The 20,759-nt window shown below is 37.4% G+C and overlaps 1 protein-coding gene across 1 annotated transcript; it reads left to right on the top strand.

The window, feature by feature from the left end:
• Positions 1-9,497: 9,497 nt before the first annotated feature.
• Positions 9,498-19,671, top strand: LOC139696673 (neuralized-like protein 4). Its single transcript, XM_071595496.1, has 5 exons — positions 9,498-9,807; positions 12,179-12,299; positions 13,951-14,124; positions 15,292-15,382; positions 18,908-19,671. Exons 1-5 carry the CDS (start codon positions 9,525-9,527, stop codon positions 19,067-19,069), a joined length of 831 nt encoding a protein of 276 aa, XP_071451597.1. The 5' UTR covers positions 9,498-9,524; the 3' UTR covers positions 19,070-19,671.
• The last annotated feature ends 1,088 nt before the right edge of the window (positions 19,672-20,759 follow it).

Below are 20,759 nucleotides of genomic sequence, written 5' to 3'. Positions count from 1 at the left end.
TTCCAACATCCATATCCAATTCCTGACCCTTCCTCGTTTGCCTAACATTCTCCCTTTTATTTAATTCTTCGACATCTCACTGCCGATTAATACACCCTTCATTCATCCATTTTTCGTATCTCCTTATGATTTATCCAAACAATCCCCTCTCCTCTCCTAACCAACCTACCAATTCCTCATTTGTTTTCCTTCCAGTCCACTTCAACTTCTCCATCCTTCTCCACACCTACAGTTCAAAGCCACCACCGTGCGCCTATCATCATGCTTCAATGACCATGTTTTCGCACATACACAATTATACTCCATATCAAAGTTTTGACGAGTCGTTTCTTATTATCCTTACTCAACGTCGCTGTCATCAACTCCCTCCTCCTTGTGGAAACCTCTTTCCCCACTTTAATTCTCCTTATTTCCCCACTACTTTGACCATTTTGGTCCAAAACACTTCCGAGATACGTTAACTATTCCATCTATTCTAGTTTTTGTCCTATTTTTAACTCATAACTTAGTCTTTATCTTTCTGGAAAACCGCATAATCTTTTACTTACAATTATTTTCATCGCATTGAATCACCAATGCGCTCAGCAATCCTAGCAATCCCTTGGCTGACTGACAAACTAAAGCTTGGTCATTAGCAAATTTAACTGATTCCCCATCGACTTTCATTCCTATCTCCAGCTCTTCCCATGCCTCTTTAATCATTTATCCCACGCATACGTTGGACAGCATAAATGATAATGGACAACTCTGCCTTACTACTCTTCCTAACACTTCCCATCCGGACTCTCCATCCATCACTCGTGCCTGAGCAGTCTGAGAGATGTACAGGTTGCGAATTAGTCTTATGTCCCACCAATCTACCCCTATTTTCTGAAATACGATATATTCATTCATTTTCCCAATTCGCTCTATCGAACGACTTTTCGAAATCAACGAAATAGGGAAACACATACTGATTGTATCAATGGAAGGGCATTAAAAATATATACATAAATTGGGACAATTCTGGAGGAGGAGATATAGTTAATGAAAAAACCTTTTAAATCTAAATATCAACCTCTCCCCAAAGGTGAAGGACGATTTTATTGTTCTGTTGGGTAGACCTTTATAGATTTGAGCTTGTGAAACAAGAATGTCGTGAGAGGAATATATTTAGGAATTTCTTTAAAAAAGAGCCAAGTAACGAATGACAGGGGTTGACATTGAAGGGATATTAATCTATTTTCTTCAATTGATTGCTAATGTTCCATTTTTGCAATGGAAGGATAGAATATTAGGACGTCCAATGCATTTGCGTGCCTGGAACTACTGTATTATACATATTTCAAATAAATAAACGGCGTTAAAGCTAACTGGCTATAGCAATCGTTATCGAGGAATCCGAATTCAATTTCTGCGATCGAAAAATATTTCTGATTTGAGAAATTTTCGCATTTAAATGGCTGGAGATCTATAATTTGTGAGCTATGCACTGAAAACGTGGAGGAGGGTGAAGGCGTGAGCTTTTGCACAGGTCGGGATAAGGTATTTGACTGTTAATTTATTGGAGTGTGAGAAAATGTGTAGAATTTTACTTCCAAGAGTGTGGTATGGTCGATGAATGTTTTAAAAGTAGAAATGTGTGTGGTTCGATCATGAACCCATCCACGAATTTCACAATCTCCTCCAAACTAAAATTTATCCTTCCATTAATTACAACCAAAAACTATTACTTACGACACCAGCACGTACTTTAATTCCTGCTATGAAGTAGATGAGAAAAAAAATCTTTTTGCATGGTGAATTATGTAATCTAGGTTAAAACGTCTTGAACGCCGGCAAGAGCACTGTTTAATTAGGGAATGAATTATACAAAGTGGAAAAATAAACTTTAATAAACACTCAAGTACTAGTGGAGGTAAAAGAACAATAATAATTCCATTAAATTTACACTGCTCCAGATTTACAATGATAGATTCGTGGCGTCACAAAGATATCAACTGTTTCGTAGAGAGAAGGTACTAGACAGGTAAACAAATCAATATAATAAATGATGAATTTTTCAGTCACACAACGGCCATCTGTTGGCCGTTGTCAAACACTCCCATTTCTCCTCGAGGCAAGGCATTGTGACCATCGTTTTTAAAATGTCGCGGAATATCCTATCCCACTTGAAAAAAGCTACTCTTATCACTTACATGCAATTTTTACTCCCAAAGTTATTGAGTAAAATATAACCCTACGAGAACCCAAAGTGTCAGGACAGAAATATATAAACTGATAGCAGTGAGTCAGAATTTAAGAACGCATGGACATCCGTTGCGAAGGCATGAACTGTATCAATTATTCAAACATTAGAATTGATTTTACTTTCATTTGCGATGAAATTTTCTTAATTTTAAGCTCAAAATATTTTCATTTGACAAAACGTGCACAGAAGTTGGTCAATTTTCAGGCATTTTTCTTCGTCAAAAGATAGTAAAATGAATTTGACGTGAACTTTTTTTACTCAGCCGATTTAGCCCATATTTGAAGAATTTGGAACACATTGGCATAATTGTGTCTCACAATGAAGGTACCAAAAAACACGTATCGATTCCGCCAGTCTATTTTTTTAATATTGGACAGTAGGGAGCTAGGAATATAAATATGACGCCGAAGGTCACTTCTGACACTAGATGGGTTTAGAAATTTTGGGCATTATATTACAAGCTATTTTTACGAAAGTACTCACTTGATTCTTTGCGCAGACTTTCCACCATTGAACAAGACGACATTTCTGCCGTGGCGATGGTGAAACGATAAGCCATCATTTTTGGATTTCCCCGAAGGTAAATAATGCGCAAGACCATCTATGAGAAGGAGTAGAGACATTAATTACATTTACCAACTAATGGGATTTTCATGAAATTTAGCAGATGCTTAATGGTTAAAGTGAAAATATTTTTGCCGAAATCTATGTCAATCATCACGAAATTCTCTGGGATCCTATTTTAAATGTATACATACATACTCGACAGAAAAAAATCAAAGGGTATCTAAAAAATTATGCTACCTTCATAAATAAAAGTTGATTGGAAAAAGTAGGATGAGCAAGGAGCTGAACACATCTGATAAAAGTTATGCGTATCAAATAAATGTATGAGGTGTGTCCGAAAAGTATCCGACCTGCGTTTTTTATTATTCTTTTGTGAGGGTGTTGAGCACTACGACTTTACTCCAAGAGGTCAGAAGATGGACAAAGAATATTACGCTGAAGTTTTGAAAAGATTCCGTGAGAAAAAATCGATTGCGTCTCTGGTTAATCGGTGACTGGCTTCTTCACCACGATAACGCGCCAGCGCATCGAACCTTATGCAGCAATTGTTGGTGAAACACAAGATTGTACAGCTTTTCTAGCCTCCGTGCAGTCCCTGCGACTCTTGGCTGTTCCCAACATTGAAAAGGGTGCCCAAAGGAGAGCGGTTTGACGACATCGAGACGATTAAGAGTAATGCAACCCGCGAGCTGAAGGCCATTCCAAAATCTGCGTTCGAGGACTGCTTTAAAATGTAGAAGCACCGCTGGGAGCGAGTGGTTCAATCAAATGGGGACTACTTCGAAGGATGCCACGGCCCGGATGACGAAGAATAGCACCGATGCGACGATATGAACGCAGATCGGATATTTTTCGGATAAACCTCGTATAGGTGCAATTTTTAAATCAATAATAAATGTTTTCCACAACCAATTGTGCAAATCCGATGTGAATCAATACTAAAAGGGAATAATCTAATTGTTAATAGAATTTCATTTTATTAATGAAGCCTGTCGAGAAATACCTTTCACGATCATCTCCACGTGCGTCACTTGGTTCCCTCGGCATTCCGTCGTGCTATGCGTCACTTCAAGCTTCAGGCCCGCCGTTGCGTTCTTCGAGTCGACCCTCCTTGCTGAGAAAGTGGTCACCCACTGGCCGTCGCTCTCGTTCAGCTTTCGGTCGACGGACAGATTCAATACATTGCGACTTCCGCTTCCGACCATGCACTCTCCCTCCGATTTCGTTCCCACTGCAAATATTCGCAGTGTTTCGAGCAAAAAGTATAACGTTAGAATCTGCTTGGACATTTTCTGTAATTTAAAAGGAAAACCGAGGGTCTTTTTTCACTTGAAGGGATGACTGAAAATTTTTGAATCAAGCCAAATATATACCCTCAATTATCTTTAAATGGATGAAATACGCACTAACCTAATCAAATGTCTCTGACGGTTATGAATTGGTTATTTTCAATGAACCGTTAGGTCAAGGTTTCTAGTCTTGTGAATAAAGATCCGACTTGTTTAACATATATTAAGAGCATAAGAGCAAAAAGTATAACGTTAGAATCTGCTTGGACATTTTCTGTAATTTAAAAGGAAAACCGAGGGTCTTTTTTCACTTGAAGGGATGACTGAAAATTTTTAAATCAAGCCAAATATATACCCTCAATTATCTTTAAATGGATGAAATACGCACTAACCTAATCAAATGTCTCTGACGGTTATGAATTGGTTATTTTCAATGAACCGTTAGGTCAAGGTTTCTAGTCTTGTGAATAAAGATCCGACTTGTTTAACATATATTTTTTTTTAGGTAATCTACCGGTCAAGGTAGGTTTTTCGATGGACACAACTACCAAACAAATATTTTATTACTCCTAACAAAACACAAAATCCATCATCCTACTCTATATCAGGTCCCTCTTCATCTCTGAGTACTTTCTTCCTCCCTTCATCCCGTCCAACATCCCTATCCTGTTCCTTCCCTTTCCTCTTTTGCCCAACATTCTACCCTCTATCACAGTCTTCAACATCCCACTGCCGGTCAATACCCCCTTCATCCACTTTTCCTGCCTCCATAGGATTGCTCCCAACAAACCCCTCTCTTCGCCCACCATACCAAGTACTTCCTCATTTGTTTTCTTCTCTGTCCATTTCACCTTCTCCATTCTTCTCCACATCCACATTTCAAAAGCCTCCAGTCTACGTCTATCCTCCTGCTTCAATGACCACGTTTCCGCGCCGTACATAGCTACGCTCCATATCAAAGTTTTTACGAGTCTTTTCTTAACATCCTTACTCAAAGTCCCCGTCATCAACTCCCTCCTCCTTGTGAAAGCCTCTTTGCCTTCTCCTTACGTCCCTACTACTTTGACCGTGTTGGTCCAAAACACTACCGAGATACGTAAACTGTTCTACCTGCTCTAGTTTTTGCCCTCCTATATTAATGTTAAGCTTGGCCTTTTTCTTTCTAGAAAATCGCATAACCTTTGTTTTATTAATGTTGATTCTCATCCCATACCTGTCGCACTGAATTTCCAATTCACTCAGCAATGCTTGCAGCCCCTTGGCTGACTGACAAACTAAAGCTTGGTCATCAGCAAACCTAACTGATTTTACGAATCCCCCGCCCACTTTCATTCCTACCTCGAGTTCTTCCCATGCCTCTTTGATCATTTCCTCTGCATACAGGTTGAACAGCAACGGTGATAATGGGCAACCCTACCTTACACCCCTTCCTAACACTGCCCATCCTGACTCCCCGTTTCCCACCCGCACTTGAGCAGTCTGAGACATGTACAGGTTGCGGATTAGCCTCCTTTCCCTCCAATCTATTCCTATTTTCTGCAATATACTCATTAGTTTTTCCCAATTCACTCTATCAAACGCTTTTTCGAAATCTACGAAACAGGCAAATACCTCCTGGTTGTGTTCTATATTCCTCTCGATTAATAATCTCATTACTGTTTAACATATACGATATATATATATATATATTAAACGTATATATTATTAAACATATATAATATATATGTACATATATGTATATATTAATGATTCAAAATTCAAATGATGACCTTTTGATGGAGCACTTTTTAAATAGAATATGACGTAGCTGTATATGTACGTGTATACGTATTACAAATTAATGATGCTCCCATATTGGAGTACATCCTTTACGTTTCCTATATACTACCGCGTCCGATGAACAGTAAAGGCAGGAGAAAGTAAATGCAGTCGCTCCTGATAGGGTTGCTCATACCAGACAGGCCGATGGATACAGACGAATCGTAATCAACTACTGCCTATTCTTCAGATAAGGTGACTGTAGAGGCATCTGATGCCACTGAGGAGGGTGTTAAAGTGTGATTACTCGTAAGTTGCATCAGTAATATTCAATGCGGGATCTGAAGGGGGGCCTCAATTGTCGCTTTTATGAAAATATGTACGGCGTACATTGAATATGAATACTAGAAACTACGGGACTCATCACATGGGGTAGGTGTTGTTCTCGGTAGCGGAGAAGGCAAGGGCTTTAAGATCGTTATCACACGTAGTCCTTGTAGTGCGGAAGATGCTTCAGAGGATGATGTAAGGCGAGACAGCGGAATTCAATGGAGCAATACTTAAAGAGCAACGGGGGGAGGAGAGTCTACAATGAATCGAGGGAGTTACGTGTAAGTGGAAAGCTTTAGGGAGAAGGCTTGTGAATATAGACCAGGTAGGTAAGAAATAAAATTTTATTGGCCGAAATAAATGGTACCCTATGCTTACCTACCGATTGAATGCCTCAATTAAAATATAAATTCAAGTAAGAATTTGGATATGGGAGCTGTTGAGGAAAGACGGGAAGATTTTGAAAACGGAATACAAATCTCATTAATGCAACGGTAAGACCAGTAAACACTGACCTATTTAAGAAGGCATGGATCACAGGATATTACTTAAGAGGATGAGAGGGTGTAGGAAATGAAAGAAACATCATTAAGTACAGGGTTAGATGGAGGAATATAAAAAGAAATAAATAATCAACTGAGCTGAGGAGCCAACATGGGCAAGGAGAAATGATGAAAGGATCAGTTCGAGTATGTGGAGAAATCTCAACTACATGTAAAGGTAGAAGCGCGTTAGCAAAAGGTGAGCCAATGGTTACGATGTAATTAATAAAACATTACGCTGGCTATGAGGATGTAAGAGGAAGGTTATTCACGGTGAGAGAAAAAATTCGGGAATGACGGAAGGAGTTTGAAAGGATTTAATGGTAATAGATAAATAGACAAAAATAGGAGGGGAATGTGATGCAGACGAAGATAGCTTGGGTGCAAGAGAATTTGAATTCTAGGCTACTGGTATTAAGGTCGAAAAATATAGTAAGAATAATTAAAGTATCACAAAATCAATTAAGATCAGAGGAAATTGGAGAAACCAACCAATCACGTCGTTTGCTGATACGAAATACAGGAATGCATAACGGCGAAAAAATTGGAGAAAAGAGACTTTTCATTATAGTTTAGTGCCTAGCATTCATGAATTTGGCCAGAATACTGAAGTAATTGAAGACCATAGGACCTTAAGTATACTTTCACATTCAGCAAAGATAGTACGGAGACTCTTTAATTGAAAATAGCTATATAGTGAAAACAAATTCCTATGAAAAATCAGTCCGGCTTTAGAAAGGGGGGCAGGAAACGGAGTGCGATTATATAAGTGATAAAATTGATAAAAAGGAATGTAGAATGCAAACAGGATGTTTTTGTGTGCACTATGGACTTCGAAAAGACATTACATAGTTTTCCCATAGAGTAGATTCGGTTGATGGAAATATTGAACATTATGGGCGCCAACCGGAAGGCTGAGTATTTGTTCCCTGCATATGAATCAGATGGCTCAAGTAACAGTAGCAGAGGGAGAGTCGGAATGGAAAATGATGGAGACAGGGTTTTTCGTTTTAGCCGGTATTTTTTTTACTTATGGGAGACGCCTACGGTGGAATGGCAAATGATTTATCGTGAATTAAAGAATTTAGAGAGTTGATTATCCAGTAAGGCTTGCAGTTGATTAAGAAATGGTTAATGAGACACCCAAGGTAATGCAGTAAATGTTAATTTATTTACAGAACCTTTCTGGAAAGCATGGCATGAGGGCTGTCCACAAGAATAACAAAGCAATGCAATTTTCAAAGCGTAGGGATGTGCTGTTGTATTTTTAAATATCAGGGTGATAAATTAGAAAATATTGAGCAGCTCATGTATTTAAGCAGTGTTTTGTGGAAACGGGCGCATTTATAGAGATAGAAGGAAAATTTATTGGCTAGAGAACATTCTGAACGAAGGAACTGATGATAGATGTGCTTAGTAAATTCATAAAGAACAGATTAGAAAATACCTTACCATACGGTATAGCGCTGTATAGATTTGCATTCTCACGTTTATCATTTTCATCGGCATCTTTCCTCATGTGTGAAAATAAATCGACCGTTGTATAATTTTTTTAATCAACTGTAGCGGAATTAAGTTTCGGGTTGGGCATTTAAATGCACGGACTTTTGGGCGAACTTATTCTTTTTAGTAATTTTCTTCTGTGTTTACCGCATTTCCCGAAACTCTTTAGGTTTCGTTAGTTGAGTTCCTATCTAAAGTCTTATGGCTGTTTTTTCATACCATTTTCCACAATTTGTTCACAGAATGAATTCGAGTGATTCGCATTCATCTAACTAAAAGGGGTTGTTCTCTTTAATTAAGAGGAAAGAGAATGTCAAGTAGAGGGAAAACGTATCTCTATCAATATTCTTTGAAGGAGAGGATTTTTTTTCCTATATATCACATTTGTTTCTAATTACTTATCCTATATTTATATTGCAAGTTTTACGTGCGTTTACATCTGGATAACAACTAAACAAAACTTAGTCTTCATTTATGTACCCTTTCATGAATAAACACTCTCCCATTTACACGTTTTGTAATTTCGACCTTTCCAGGCAAAAAAACATGCCGCACAAAACAATAAATGTCGAAAGAAGACATTATAATTATTACCATACTTTCGTAATGTCTTTACAGGAGTAATGAGAGAAAATCGAAATGGAAATTAGTGTTAATTTGTGTTGACTTTCAAAAGTATGTGTTTAATAATGTGAACATGTTGTTATATCTAATTGGCATGTGGCCGTAAGCTAATTTCAAAATATCAATCCTATCCTTGGAATTGACCATTTGTCAAAAGACTTAAGTAATATGCCATTTCACATGAGGGCAAAATCCATATTTTTGTTTCCTTAAAAATATTACGGGGCCCGTCTCTCAAAGCTGTAAGTCGACCGAAGGAGCATTTGAATACAGTTTTTAATATAATGCGTAGCTTTCAAATTCGATCACTATTTTATATAGTACGGAAAAATTACTGCAATACTCCTTGTACGGAAATTACAAGGACTTGCAAGCTGAATTGTAGATTTGTAAAAGGGGGTCCGGATTGAAGTCTAGCGTCATGGTGCGGAAAAAACTTGATCTTGTCTTACGTAGAGATTTTTTTGCCTGTGCGAGAAATCAAAAATAATCCTTCATTATTCATATCAAATTGTGTGACAAGTCCAGAGAAAACGGATCAAGGTCAGTAACTAAACCGGAACCGGTGATATACGCCCGGAGTAAGTCCGTGATGGATCATATAAAAGCTTCGTATGGGCACCGATCGTCTATCCGACGTTTAAAAAACTCTCATGCCAGTAATTAGCGGAATATTGCGCAATGAAATACACGGTAATTGCATCTTCAGCGATCTGTCTGTTGTGCCACTCTGCCATCATATCAACAAGTGAAAGAGAGTGCGCAAAAGGCAGTGACTGCACAAATATATTCAAACTCTCCGTGAGAAGCAAGAGGAATCAGACGGGAGACTGGATGACTAATTTCTTCCTCAGCAAGGATGACTCCAACAGCAGCGGAGTAGATGGCATCACGTTAGACTTGTCGCAGGATGCAACCGAATGCGAAGGGAAGAGAAAGGTGCACATACGGGGTGTTCTATCAGGTGAATTTTAAGAAAATATTTATTATTAATATTCATCCTTTCAGCATTTAAATAGATAACCAGAGAAAAAACTTATCGATATTGGGAAACCAAAAGTTTTACTTCGACTAGCTTAATGCGATTAAGTGCTGGAAACGCCTTCTAGTTTTTCAACTCCAGTTTGTTGAAAACGTTAAAATATATTTTCCGATGGGAATAATACGAGGATAGTCTGAAAATTTTCCGTCCCACCAAATAAACAAGACATTTTTTCAACACCTGATAATAAGGCTTGAGCGTTGAAACTGGTTGTTCGTGAATAAAGGACAGTGGAAAGATACATTGGATTCTTCATTTAATTAAGACATTTTTTCTTTGCATTTATTTTTATTTTTCAACATATACTCCTTTAAAGTCGGTACACTTTGTCCAGCGATGCTCTAACTTTTTTTTAATCCTTCCAAATAGTGTTTGAAGTCTTTCTCCGCAAAAAAGACATTTACGTATGCGATAACCTCCTTATCCGATAAAAATCTCTATCCTCCAGGCGAAATTTTAAGGTTGGCAAACGGAAAAAAGTAGCTTGTCTCAAGGGAGGTTCCTTCCTTCTCTCCCTTGAGAAAGTTGGTTTGACCACCGAAAATTCGGAAACGTGTGAGTTTCTTTTCTTTTTTTGTGTGTTTCTGTGTTTTTGTTTTTGTTCGATAGTGCTATCTTGGCTTAAATTATTATGTACAATATACATTCAAACATACAATTAATAATATAATGCCCTGTACTCCCAAATTTTAATTATTGCGTTTGATTCTGATGATGATTTTTTGCGGTAAGAGTAATTTTAGAATTCATTAATAATTCTTTGGAAGAGCGCTGATTTTAATTGTTTTAATGGATTCCACGAAGATTATTGTCATCACCCCAACTCTAATGACCAGTTTCCTATCCCCACCACGACCAAGGGAATCAGCCTGAAAATTGGTTTGGTAAAATATATTTAATACTATGCCCTACACGACGTGTGTAATGCTCAAGTTAGGGGAAATGGGCCAGTTTCCTTCTTTTACTCCACGTGCGGTTTCCAATGACCTGGTGCGAAAGCATTTGTGTGGAGAATATAGGTTTGCCCACAGGTTTCCACTGGAATTGAAACCCGGGCTCTTTATGAGGAGCTCTATTGCTCTGCTCACCGGCCGACCACGTCTTTTTTCTAACCCGATTATTCGAAAATATAGGGTTTCAAAATCCGGATGTCTAAATCGGAAAATGTCAGACTAATTTGAACTATCTCACTATTTGATCCGTAATATTAGAAAAGTATGAAGTTTCGGATTTTAGGCGTCTAGTTGTGTCAATTCTCATAGTTGAGTCAGACTATGATAAAATTAGGCCCCGTAGATTGACTTTTTAAGCACGTGATTCCAAGACTAGGCATTTCTCCATTCCGAGCATTGGTTCCTTTCAATTTATTACTCATTTATTTACAACATTATAAAATTATGGTTAAAATACTTTTGATTCACATCTGGGTGACATGTGAGCCTTAATACGTAAAAATAATTCTTTATGCATTAATTAATCAATGGCTTCCCCAAAACTGATGCTGCTGATGCTGCTGTGTAATTTCATATTGCCAGTGACGCAATATTCTAATTTTATATTTGTTTAACAATAAATAGGCATAAAGAACAGGCGCAGGTATTCGTCAGCCGAGCGCTTAGTGATTTTTCAAGCCATATAGAAAATGGCTGAGAGATGAATTTGTAATCAAACGCTATTGAAGGTCTACAAGGGTAATTTATAATTGAACAATAATTTAATAGGTATGAAATATATGACTACTAAAATATTCGTATTTTACGTATTTTATTGTATATCATGGTTATTTTTCTTTTATTAACCCCGCAAATAAATCGGAATACGTAACTACTCCTATGTATATTAAAATAGCAAACTGTGATGGACAGCATACATTTATTTAACCTTTTCATATGCCGAAGAATTTTTTTGCTTTCTAATGCAATTTTACGGACTCTTGTTCCCAAAACAAAAGAGAATTTTTTTTGAGCCTACTTAATTCAATGAACTGCTATTGTACAGCCTCATAATAATTTAAAATAATCTGAACGTACATCTGGATAACATAAATTTACTGTTTTAATCTCAGTAATTAAACCAAAAGTTTGAGAATTTATTACTTACCCTTCTTTATGAATCATGTGGAAGAAACCCCGCCTTTTCGATCATTACCTGAAATCCAAATATTTGATAGGTCAGAAAGAGATTATGACTAACTAACACATAAAATAATTCAATCGAAATTTGCAAGCCTAAATTCAAACAACTACAAATAATATATTTCAATTACATTTTGAATAAAATATGTTATTTTCAGGGATTTCCACATTTCAATCGGACGATCAAATGAAAACTATAAGGGAAAAGTTACGTTTTCATACCATATGTGGAAGTAATATAGCAGTCTTAAATGATGGCCGAACAATACAGAAAATCAAGTAAGTGCGCTAAGATAACATTAATATTTCATCTTATCTTGGCGTGAGCATATTTTTTTTCCATTTTAAATTCCAATTATGAACTCCTCAATTGCCATTCTTAGCTTATTTATAGAGAACTACTATTAAGAAATAATCTCATATTTATTTCGTCTCTTATGTAAAATGTCAAGATTATATTTCATAAAATGTTTTAACAACAACCCTCTGTGCCTCGTAACTGAAATTTTGTTTTCTTATGAACTATAGTATGCAAGAAATAATTTACAGAAAATCCAGTAATTTATTGGTGAAGAATCACAAGTCTGTTCAGATTAATAACCTTCAGTAATCTAGGATTTCATTTTCATTCAATCTTCAGAAAGAAGACAAAACTTGGTCCAGATATTCATTTTGACTGACGTTGCTTTGAGCATTAGAGCGACGGTAGCTCATGCGGCTGATATTTTACGTGGAGTTAAGTAGCAGTCTGATACGTTGAAATATATAGTTTACTCAATGACAGCTCATGGCAACTTCATATTCCTCCCGTGGAATCTGTAAAAGTTGTCTTTAAAAAATCTCTAGACATAAGACATCCGAGTCTGCATTGTCTCTCTGACACACTGACTCGGTAAGAGCGTTTGCTTAGTATCAAATATCACGCTAAGATTTTCATTGCCAATCCTGAGGACACCCAATTTCATTAGACCAAAATGCATAAAATATTAATGACAATATGAAAAGGATCAAAAATTTCTTTGTTAAAATTAAAATCTCTTTGTTTGATAACAACGAAGAGCGCGGGAAGTGTGTCAAAGTCAAAGAATCATTTAAAAAGGGGTGGGAGTTGTTACAGTGATCACGAGTAAATATGCCATGAAAAGATTAGTCGCAATTATGTATGATTTGGAGCAGAGTGTTTTGCAGTGTGGGGTCTGAAGATTTTTGTCTCTTGTTAATTAAAAATGAGGTATGAAATGAGCAGAGAGGATGTCACACATGGGGCATGATATGCATGGTAGAGGAAGAAAGAATGGTGGGGAAAGTGGTTACTATCGTAATAGGCAATTGGATGTTGAAGATTGGGACGAAATAAATAATCTTGGATCAATAAATGGATTTGATGTTTAGTTTCTATGAACTTTGGCGTAAGTTATACGCATCTGAAGAATTATTTAGTGTAATGCAGGTTGAATTTATGCTAAACGGTGCAAAGTTTATAAGAAAACCATTTGATTACATAATTGCTTTCAAATTACAGAAGACACCCTCCTTCTGATTACATGAAACACGAAGTCGTTTTTATCTAAATCATATGAATCTGAACAATAAAATAATTGTTTTTATATTAATTAGTACTTGGAATTACTATGCTTTTTAAAGATAAATATTGTAACATACTGTTGATTCATTAGAATGCCCGTTTGAACAGTATTTTCCTGTTAAAGACCGAAAGTTGGCCAGTAGAAGGGAAACATAAATGATGCTAATGTTTAGGTATGCATTTCATTCATATTTCTTGCCCAAGTACCTTGGCATCCGACGTTCATATAAGCACAAAAAACGTCTTTCTTGTCAGGTAGTATAATGAGTTAATTTCCACATTTACTCTTATTTCTCTTTTACATTATCCTGTCATTAACACTGAATAGTTTCATTTTCCTTTCAGTGCGGAAAAGGATGGAAATGCATTGGCTTTCACCCATAGGCCATTGAAAAATAATGAACTATTGGAAGTAATACTGGAAAGGAAGCATACTAAATTTGAGCATTCATTGGGTATAGGGTTAAGTACACAAGCGCCAAATGCTGCATCATCAGCTCTGCATATAAACCATATACAGTGAGTTGCAATTGCTCTTATTCCAATAAAATCTGTTTATGGGGGGGATCGAGATGCTGCGGTGGCTAACGTATTGGCTTTCCACCCAGAGGGACCGGGTTCGAATCCCGGCGGCGGCAGATATTTTCAGATTTCTTGATGTGTTTTGTGGAGGGCACTTCTTAATGAGTATGCCGTCTGTCAGATGGGACGTTAAGCTGAGGACCCCTTGGTGCCTTTCGTTAAGAGTAAATTAATTTCAACGCCGGGTTTCTCGTCACGTTTCCTTTCCTGTCCATCCCTAATGGCGCAAATGACCTCAGCTGTCGGTCACCTCCCCTACAACTATAACTGCCACTCTGTTTCTGGCAAATTAGCATATTTTTTAAAGACTAACTTAACCAGGTCTCTTGCAAAATTTCTACATCACCTCAAAAGAAGAATATCTTAGAATAAGCTTAAATGTACTGTTTCAAACTTTTCCCTAACTTCCACATTTTGATGAATTTTGCCATCATTTTACTGATCAATGTGTGAAGAAAGATTCATATTAAAAAAAATAACTACTCTCTCTCTCAATGGAAATTTTTTCTTTCATATAAACCATATACAGTGAGTTGCAATTGCTCTTATTCCAATAAAATCTGTTTATGGGGGGGATCGAGATGCTGCGGTGGCTAACGTATTGGCTTTCCACCCAGAGGGACCGGGTTCGAATCCCGGCGGCGGCAGATATTTTCAGATTTCTTGATGTGTTTTGTGGAGGGCACTTCTTAATGAGTATGCCGTCTGTCAGATGGGACGTTAAGCTGAGGACCCCTTGGTGCCTTTCGTTAAGAGTAAATTAATTTCAACGCCGGGTTTCTCGTCACGTTTCCTTTCCTGTCCATCCCTAATGGCGCAAATGACCTCAGCTGTCGGTCACCTCCCCTACAACTATAACTGCCACTCTGTTTCTGGCAAATTAGCATATTTTTTAAAGACTAACTTAACCAGGTCTCTTGCAAAATTTCTACATCACCTCAAAAGAAGAATATCTTAGAATAAGCTTAAATGTACTGTTTCAAACTTTTCCCTAACTTCCACATTTTGATGAATTTTGCCATCATTTTACTGATCAATGTGTGAAGAAAGATTCATATTAAAAAAAATAACTACTCTCTCTCTCAATGGAAATTTTTTCTTTAGAAATATGTCATGGTCCATATATGACGGAAAATTATTCTATGGCGGGAAACATATCTTGGATGGATTTGGAAAAGGCGCCGATAAGCTCTCGGTACGTACTCCATAAATATCGAATTTTTAATAACAGAAGGAGGTGAGTATCCCTCATATTACTTCCATGCTTTGAGAAAATAATTGCCATCGGATAGATTACAGTATTTGATTTATACCGCAACATTTGGAGTGTATTGAGAGCCTGTTCTGGAATGCTACGTTTCATAAAATTGAAATGTAAAAAAATTGATCGGACAGATTGGAGTTCATTGAATGAGTGGCTTTTGCATTAAAACATCACTTTAATCATTACTATCTAGAATACATAACCAGGCAACTTAATACATAACCTGTTGTTGCTAGTTAGCTTTATACAAAAAAATAATTTGAAACCAAAGACAAGTGGAACCTCATAATACTAGCGTAATCCGTTCCGCGATCTTTCTCATACTCGTTTAGTGAAACAACTGTTTGCTTATGAATTGATGCAAAATACGATAATGCGTTCCATGCCGAAAAAAATAAATTATGTGTGAGGTTTATCCAAAGAAAATTATGCATGCATTGCTTAGGATCGTGGATCACGTTCATCTTTTCTTCTATCGCGTAATGAAGCAACCGAGAATGTGAACTCGATTTGTAAAAGCAAAAAAGAACCGAAATAAATTTGTAATTGTTTACGATACGTACCAAATTACTTTTTACTAGAAATCTGTCTAGAGACATTTAATTCCGTCGATGTTTCAAAATTTGATAAAAATGCGACTCGGAATGATCGTTAAATAGATGTATTTAGCCACTGTCTTATTAGGTCGATACCTCATCCGCATGGTACGATGCAAAAGTTTCCCGTGACCTCCACATCACATTTAGCTTCCTGTTTTGGATTGAGCAATGCTTGAAGGCTCATGGAGTTTCTGTATGGTAAACAAGCAGGGGTTTTATTTTCAAATCGCCGCTCCGATTTGTGCAAAATAAGAGCGTTGAGACGGACTTTCATTGCTTTGTGGTCGGGTAATGCATTCTCTTCTACTTTTCTATGCACAACTTTGGGTTCGCTTTGTCGTTTACTTCCCGAAGAGAACAGTCTCGTCACAATTAAAAAGATGTTGTGGTAGGCATCCCTCAGATTCTACGAGCTTATTGAACACAACGATGAAGTTCTCTGCTGCCTTCTGACTCAGAGCTTGCTGCTTCATCATGTCTCACAACACCGTGGATGAAGGTTCTTCTCGTTAACTTCTCTAACCACACACGGCTCCCCTTAAATACTTGTTCGGCCGTTGATGATCCTGACATCTTATTAACGAGGTCGGCGAAAATCACTTTCTCCTTCTCAATAATAGTTTTAGTTAATGGTGTCGCAGTGCAATTGCTTTTCGTCTATGTATATGAGAGGCAACCATTCAACATCGTTGAGAATACGTAACCGTTGAAGAAAAGGCCAATCGTTGATGTAGACCGATTACTAGATCAGCCACGCTCACGCCTTGTTTCTGATTTTCAATTATTTTACTTTTCATTTCTACTCTTAATTTTATTCTCCAATGGCTTTCTTCTCACGAATTTTTCTTCGGGGTCAATTTTAAAACTATGCAAAAAATATTATTGAAATTTGCACAAAAAAATCACTAATTATAGGTTTGAAAAAATGTATGATCACTAGTGACGCAAAGATTCTAGGGGAACGATCATTAGAAATAAACTGCAGTAACAGGCGCACAATGAATCCGGGAATGCCTCTCTCCTCATCGCTCGTTACACGAAAGGTCGCTCATTAAGCGACTCACTTCAAACGTACATGATATTTTTGCTCGTCATGCTAATTACTCCCTGTGCGAAGTACTCGCTAAGCGAGGTTCCGCTATACTATGAGATATTTTATTTTCAAAAAGCTTCATACAAAATGTGACATCATTATTTATCACATCCTTCCCATTATACAGTTTTCAAATTACATGCCTATCAATAAAGTCTGTTCAATAAGTACATGAGCTGGTTTGCCAAATTTTGAAAGAGGGCAACAGTTTAAAACACCGTAAGCAATAACTGGAGTTGTATATGCCATTTGGTTTATATTTATTCTTCCAATCGGTAAGTGACAAGCATGTTAAAGAAATTCAGGTCGGAGCATATTATTGGATGTATAATAATTGGTTAAGAATTCTAAAAAGCATATACGACGTCTGTTCAAAAAGTATCACGACTTTTGTTTTTTTTTTTAATTATTTATTATTCACGAATTTCCATTTTGTCCCCTTCAAAGTAATCCCCATTAGATATTATACACTTGTGCTAATGTTTTTTCCAATCCTCGAAGCACTTCAAAAATAATTTTTTGTGATCTTGTTCAGCTCCTCCTTAGATGAAGTCTTTATCTCGTCAATCGCAGCGTAGCGTCGTCCTTTTATGGGCCTCTTCAGTTTCGTGAACAGGAAAAAGTCAAAGGGGGCCAGATCTGGGGAATAGGGTGGCTGCGGCATCATTAGTGTGTTGTTTTTGGCCAAAAATTTGCGTACAAGTAATGATGTGTGAGCAGGGGCGTTGTCATGTTGCAAAAGCCAATTTTTGTTCTTCCACAAATCCGGACCTTTATGGCGGATTGCTTCGAGCAAGTTGCGCATAGCTTGCAGGCAATATTACTTTATTTACCGTTCTACCCTGTGACAAGAACTCATTATGCACCACGCCCCTGCAATTGCAGAAAACTGTAAGCAAATCTTCACATTCGACCGAACACTGCGCGCTTTTTCGGCCTTGGCTCGTGCTGCAGCTTCCATTGGGATGATTGAGCTTCAGTTTCCACTTCATAACCCATAAACCCATGATTCGTCACCAGTTATGACCATCTGGAGCAAATTTGGGTCGTCGCGGACAGAGTTCATTAGCAATGATAATGCGTTGCTGTTTTTGGTAGAAATTGAGAAATTTTGGTACGAATTTCGCGGCGACTCGTGTCATGGCCAAATCATTGGTAAAAATTGAATGGCATGAGCCAGTCAATATGTTAAGGTTCTCAGAAACTTCTTTAGCGGTGATTCGACGATTGGCCAATGCTATTTTCTTCACTTCATCAACGTTTTCGTCTGTTGTTAACGTGCTCGGGCGTCCGGCACGCTCTTCGTCGTTCACATCTTCTCGGCACTCTGAGAACATTTTGTACCACCGATAAACGTTGCTTTGGTGTAAGGGAGCTGCTCCATATGCCACAGTCAACAGTTGGAATGCGTCCGCGGACTTAATTTCGTTTTTCACACAAAATTTGATACAGATTCTTTAATTCATTTTTTGACACCGGCAAAAGCGAATACCAAAATGGCCGAACTTTTCATCATAAATGAGAGCCAGCGGTACCAACATAACGCCACAAAATAAATCGAAAATCAAATATGCATAACCCGCCGAAATTCAAAATTCGCGATATTTTTTTAACACACCTCGTGTTTGTTTGGTGATGATTTTTTACAACATGCTCAGTTTAGCCTTCAACATTTTGAAATAGTTTTAATGAAATCATTCGTAGAACAGAATCATCCAAAGAATCACATTTAATGTATTTTCATTCCTCTATCAACTTTTTCAGGTTGGCGAACGAGTGGGCGTAATGAGAAGTAACACTGGGACGTTTCATTACTTCGTGAATGGAATCGATCAAGGTCCGGCAGCGTCCAACATTCCTCATCCTGTCTTTGGTGTGGTCGAACTACGGGGGTTTGTTATAGCCCCAAGCATTGTAGACTCATGAGATCTCTATGCAGATATTGGGAAACGTGTTGAATTAAATTTCTCTACTTTTCCTGTAATCCCAATATCCAATGCATGTTTTATTATTCCTCGATAAGTTTTTTATTCTTTCTCTGTTAGCTCTTCTCTTCCCCATGGATTAATCTGTATTTCATGGTATTGGGTGAGTGGTGCTTGGGTCCTTATTGTAGCAGTCTTTGATTGTAATGGATAAACCAGATAATGTGGGACTCTGATGAGGAGTAAACAGAGAAACTTGGTGGTTTGAATAATGTATGAAAATATCAAGGAGTCAATTTTTTCATCACGTTTTTTAGTAAGTTGATGTGAAACAACTTATCTATTTAGGAGATGCATCTCATAAATATGCTTTCAGCTGAAGGTCAAACTACTACAAACACTACTAATGTACTAGCAGAAGTGCCAAAAACCACCTTTATGATAATGTAGAATCTTAAGGCTTCCTATAACATGTAGATACTGAAAACAGGCATTACCTAGTCCCATATCTATTGAAACAATATTCCATAATCCTCCTTATAGCTGTAGGAATAGATTCTTCATCAAAAGGACATATACTTGATTCTAAGAATTTTCATGAAAACTGTGCTGGAATAAATTTGTAATATAATCTAACTGTAATTTCTGTCTTTTACAACTCCAAAATTCTTTGAAGATCATTTATCATGCTTCATATTAAGAGACCAGTTAAAAGTGAGGAAAGGTCTGGGACCATTCTAAGGAAAGCATTAATGAGTACTTGATAATATTTCCTCTTGTTTCCACGTAAAAGATTTGGTGAAAATTCGTCTTGGCAAAAAAAGGCCTTCACTTTCAAAAAAAAACCTTTTTTTCTCCAAAGTAATCGCACGACAATGGTCACTCACATGACCCCAGCTTATACCAACCTGTGCATGGGCCACCTAAAGCAAAATTTCCTGCAAAACCTTAATCTTGGCCCACTGTATAGATGATATCTCACTTTTTTACCCCATGGAGATGATTCATTCCCCTACTTCATGTTTCCTTTTAACCTTCCATGTTTCCTTTACTTCTTCTACCCTTAACTCCACCATCTCCTTCTTAGACATAGACATTCACCTAAAAACAACCAGTGCAGCACTTCCATTCACATTCGACCGACCAATCACCAACAATACCTCCATTTTAATAGTTACCACCCATCATGCACTAAATGCTCTATCCTGTTGATTGATAAATACAAATATTTTCTCCTCCACCCACCACTACTTTCCAAGAAGCAAGACTGTAATCAGCATTGAACACCTCAAAATAACTACCGCCTACTTTCCTGGGGCACCTAAACTTTCCATGTCCTCGCACTACGCCTTCTACCATGCCACTACTTTTGCTTTATTTGTTGCCTGTCATAATTTATGATCTCTTTTTACTTCCTTCTGCCTAACTCTGTGTTCGCATTCTTCCATTTCCTTCCCTCACCTATCTATTCAATTATCTCACCCGTGGTCAGTGCTTTCCTTGTCCTTTTTCCATTAACGGTTCCCATAGTTTCTTTTGCTGCTTTCGATATCCCTTTTTTGATATATTTCAATTTTTTCTCAAGAGTACTCCACTATTTGGTTCGTCAATAATTTTCTCACCGCCTGCTGAAATTCCTTCCTTTTCAATCCATTTAATACTTCTACATTCCATTTCCTAACCCGCCGCCC

This window comes from Hetaerina americana, unplaced genomic scaffold (genome assembly GCF_022747635.1).
Source record: "Hetaerina americana unplaced genomic scaffold, ioHetAmer1.1.p SCAF_7, whole genome shotgun sequence".
NCBI classification, from domain to species: Eukaryota; Metazoa; Arthropoda; class Insecta; order Odonata; family Calopterygidae; genus Hetaerina; species Hetaerina americana.
The sequence above is the reverse complement of the archived record's forward strand: the minus strand, read 5'-3'. Positions and strand labels throughout refer to the sequence as shown.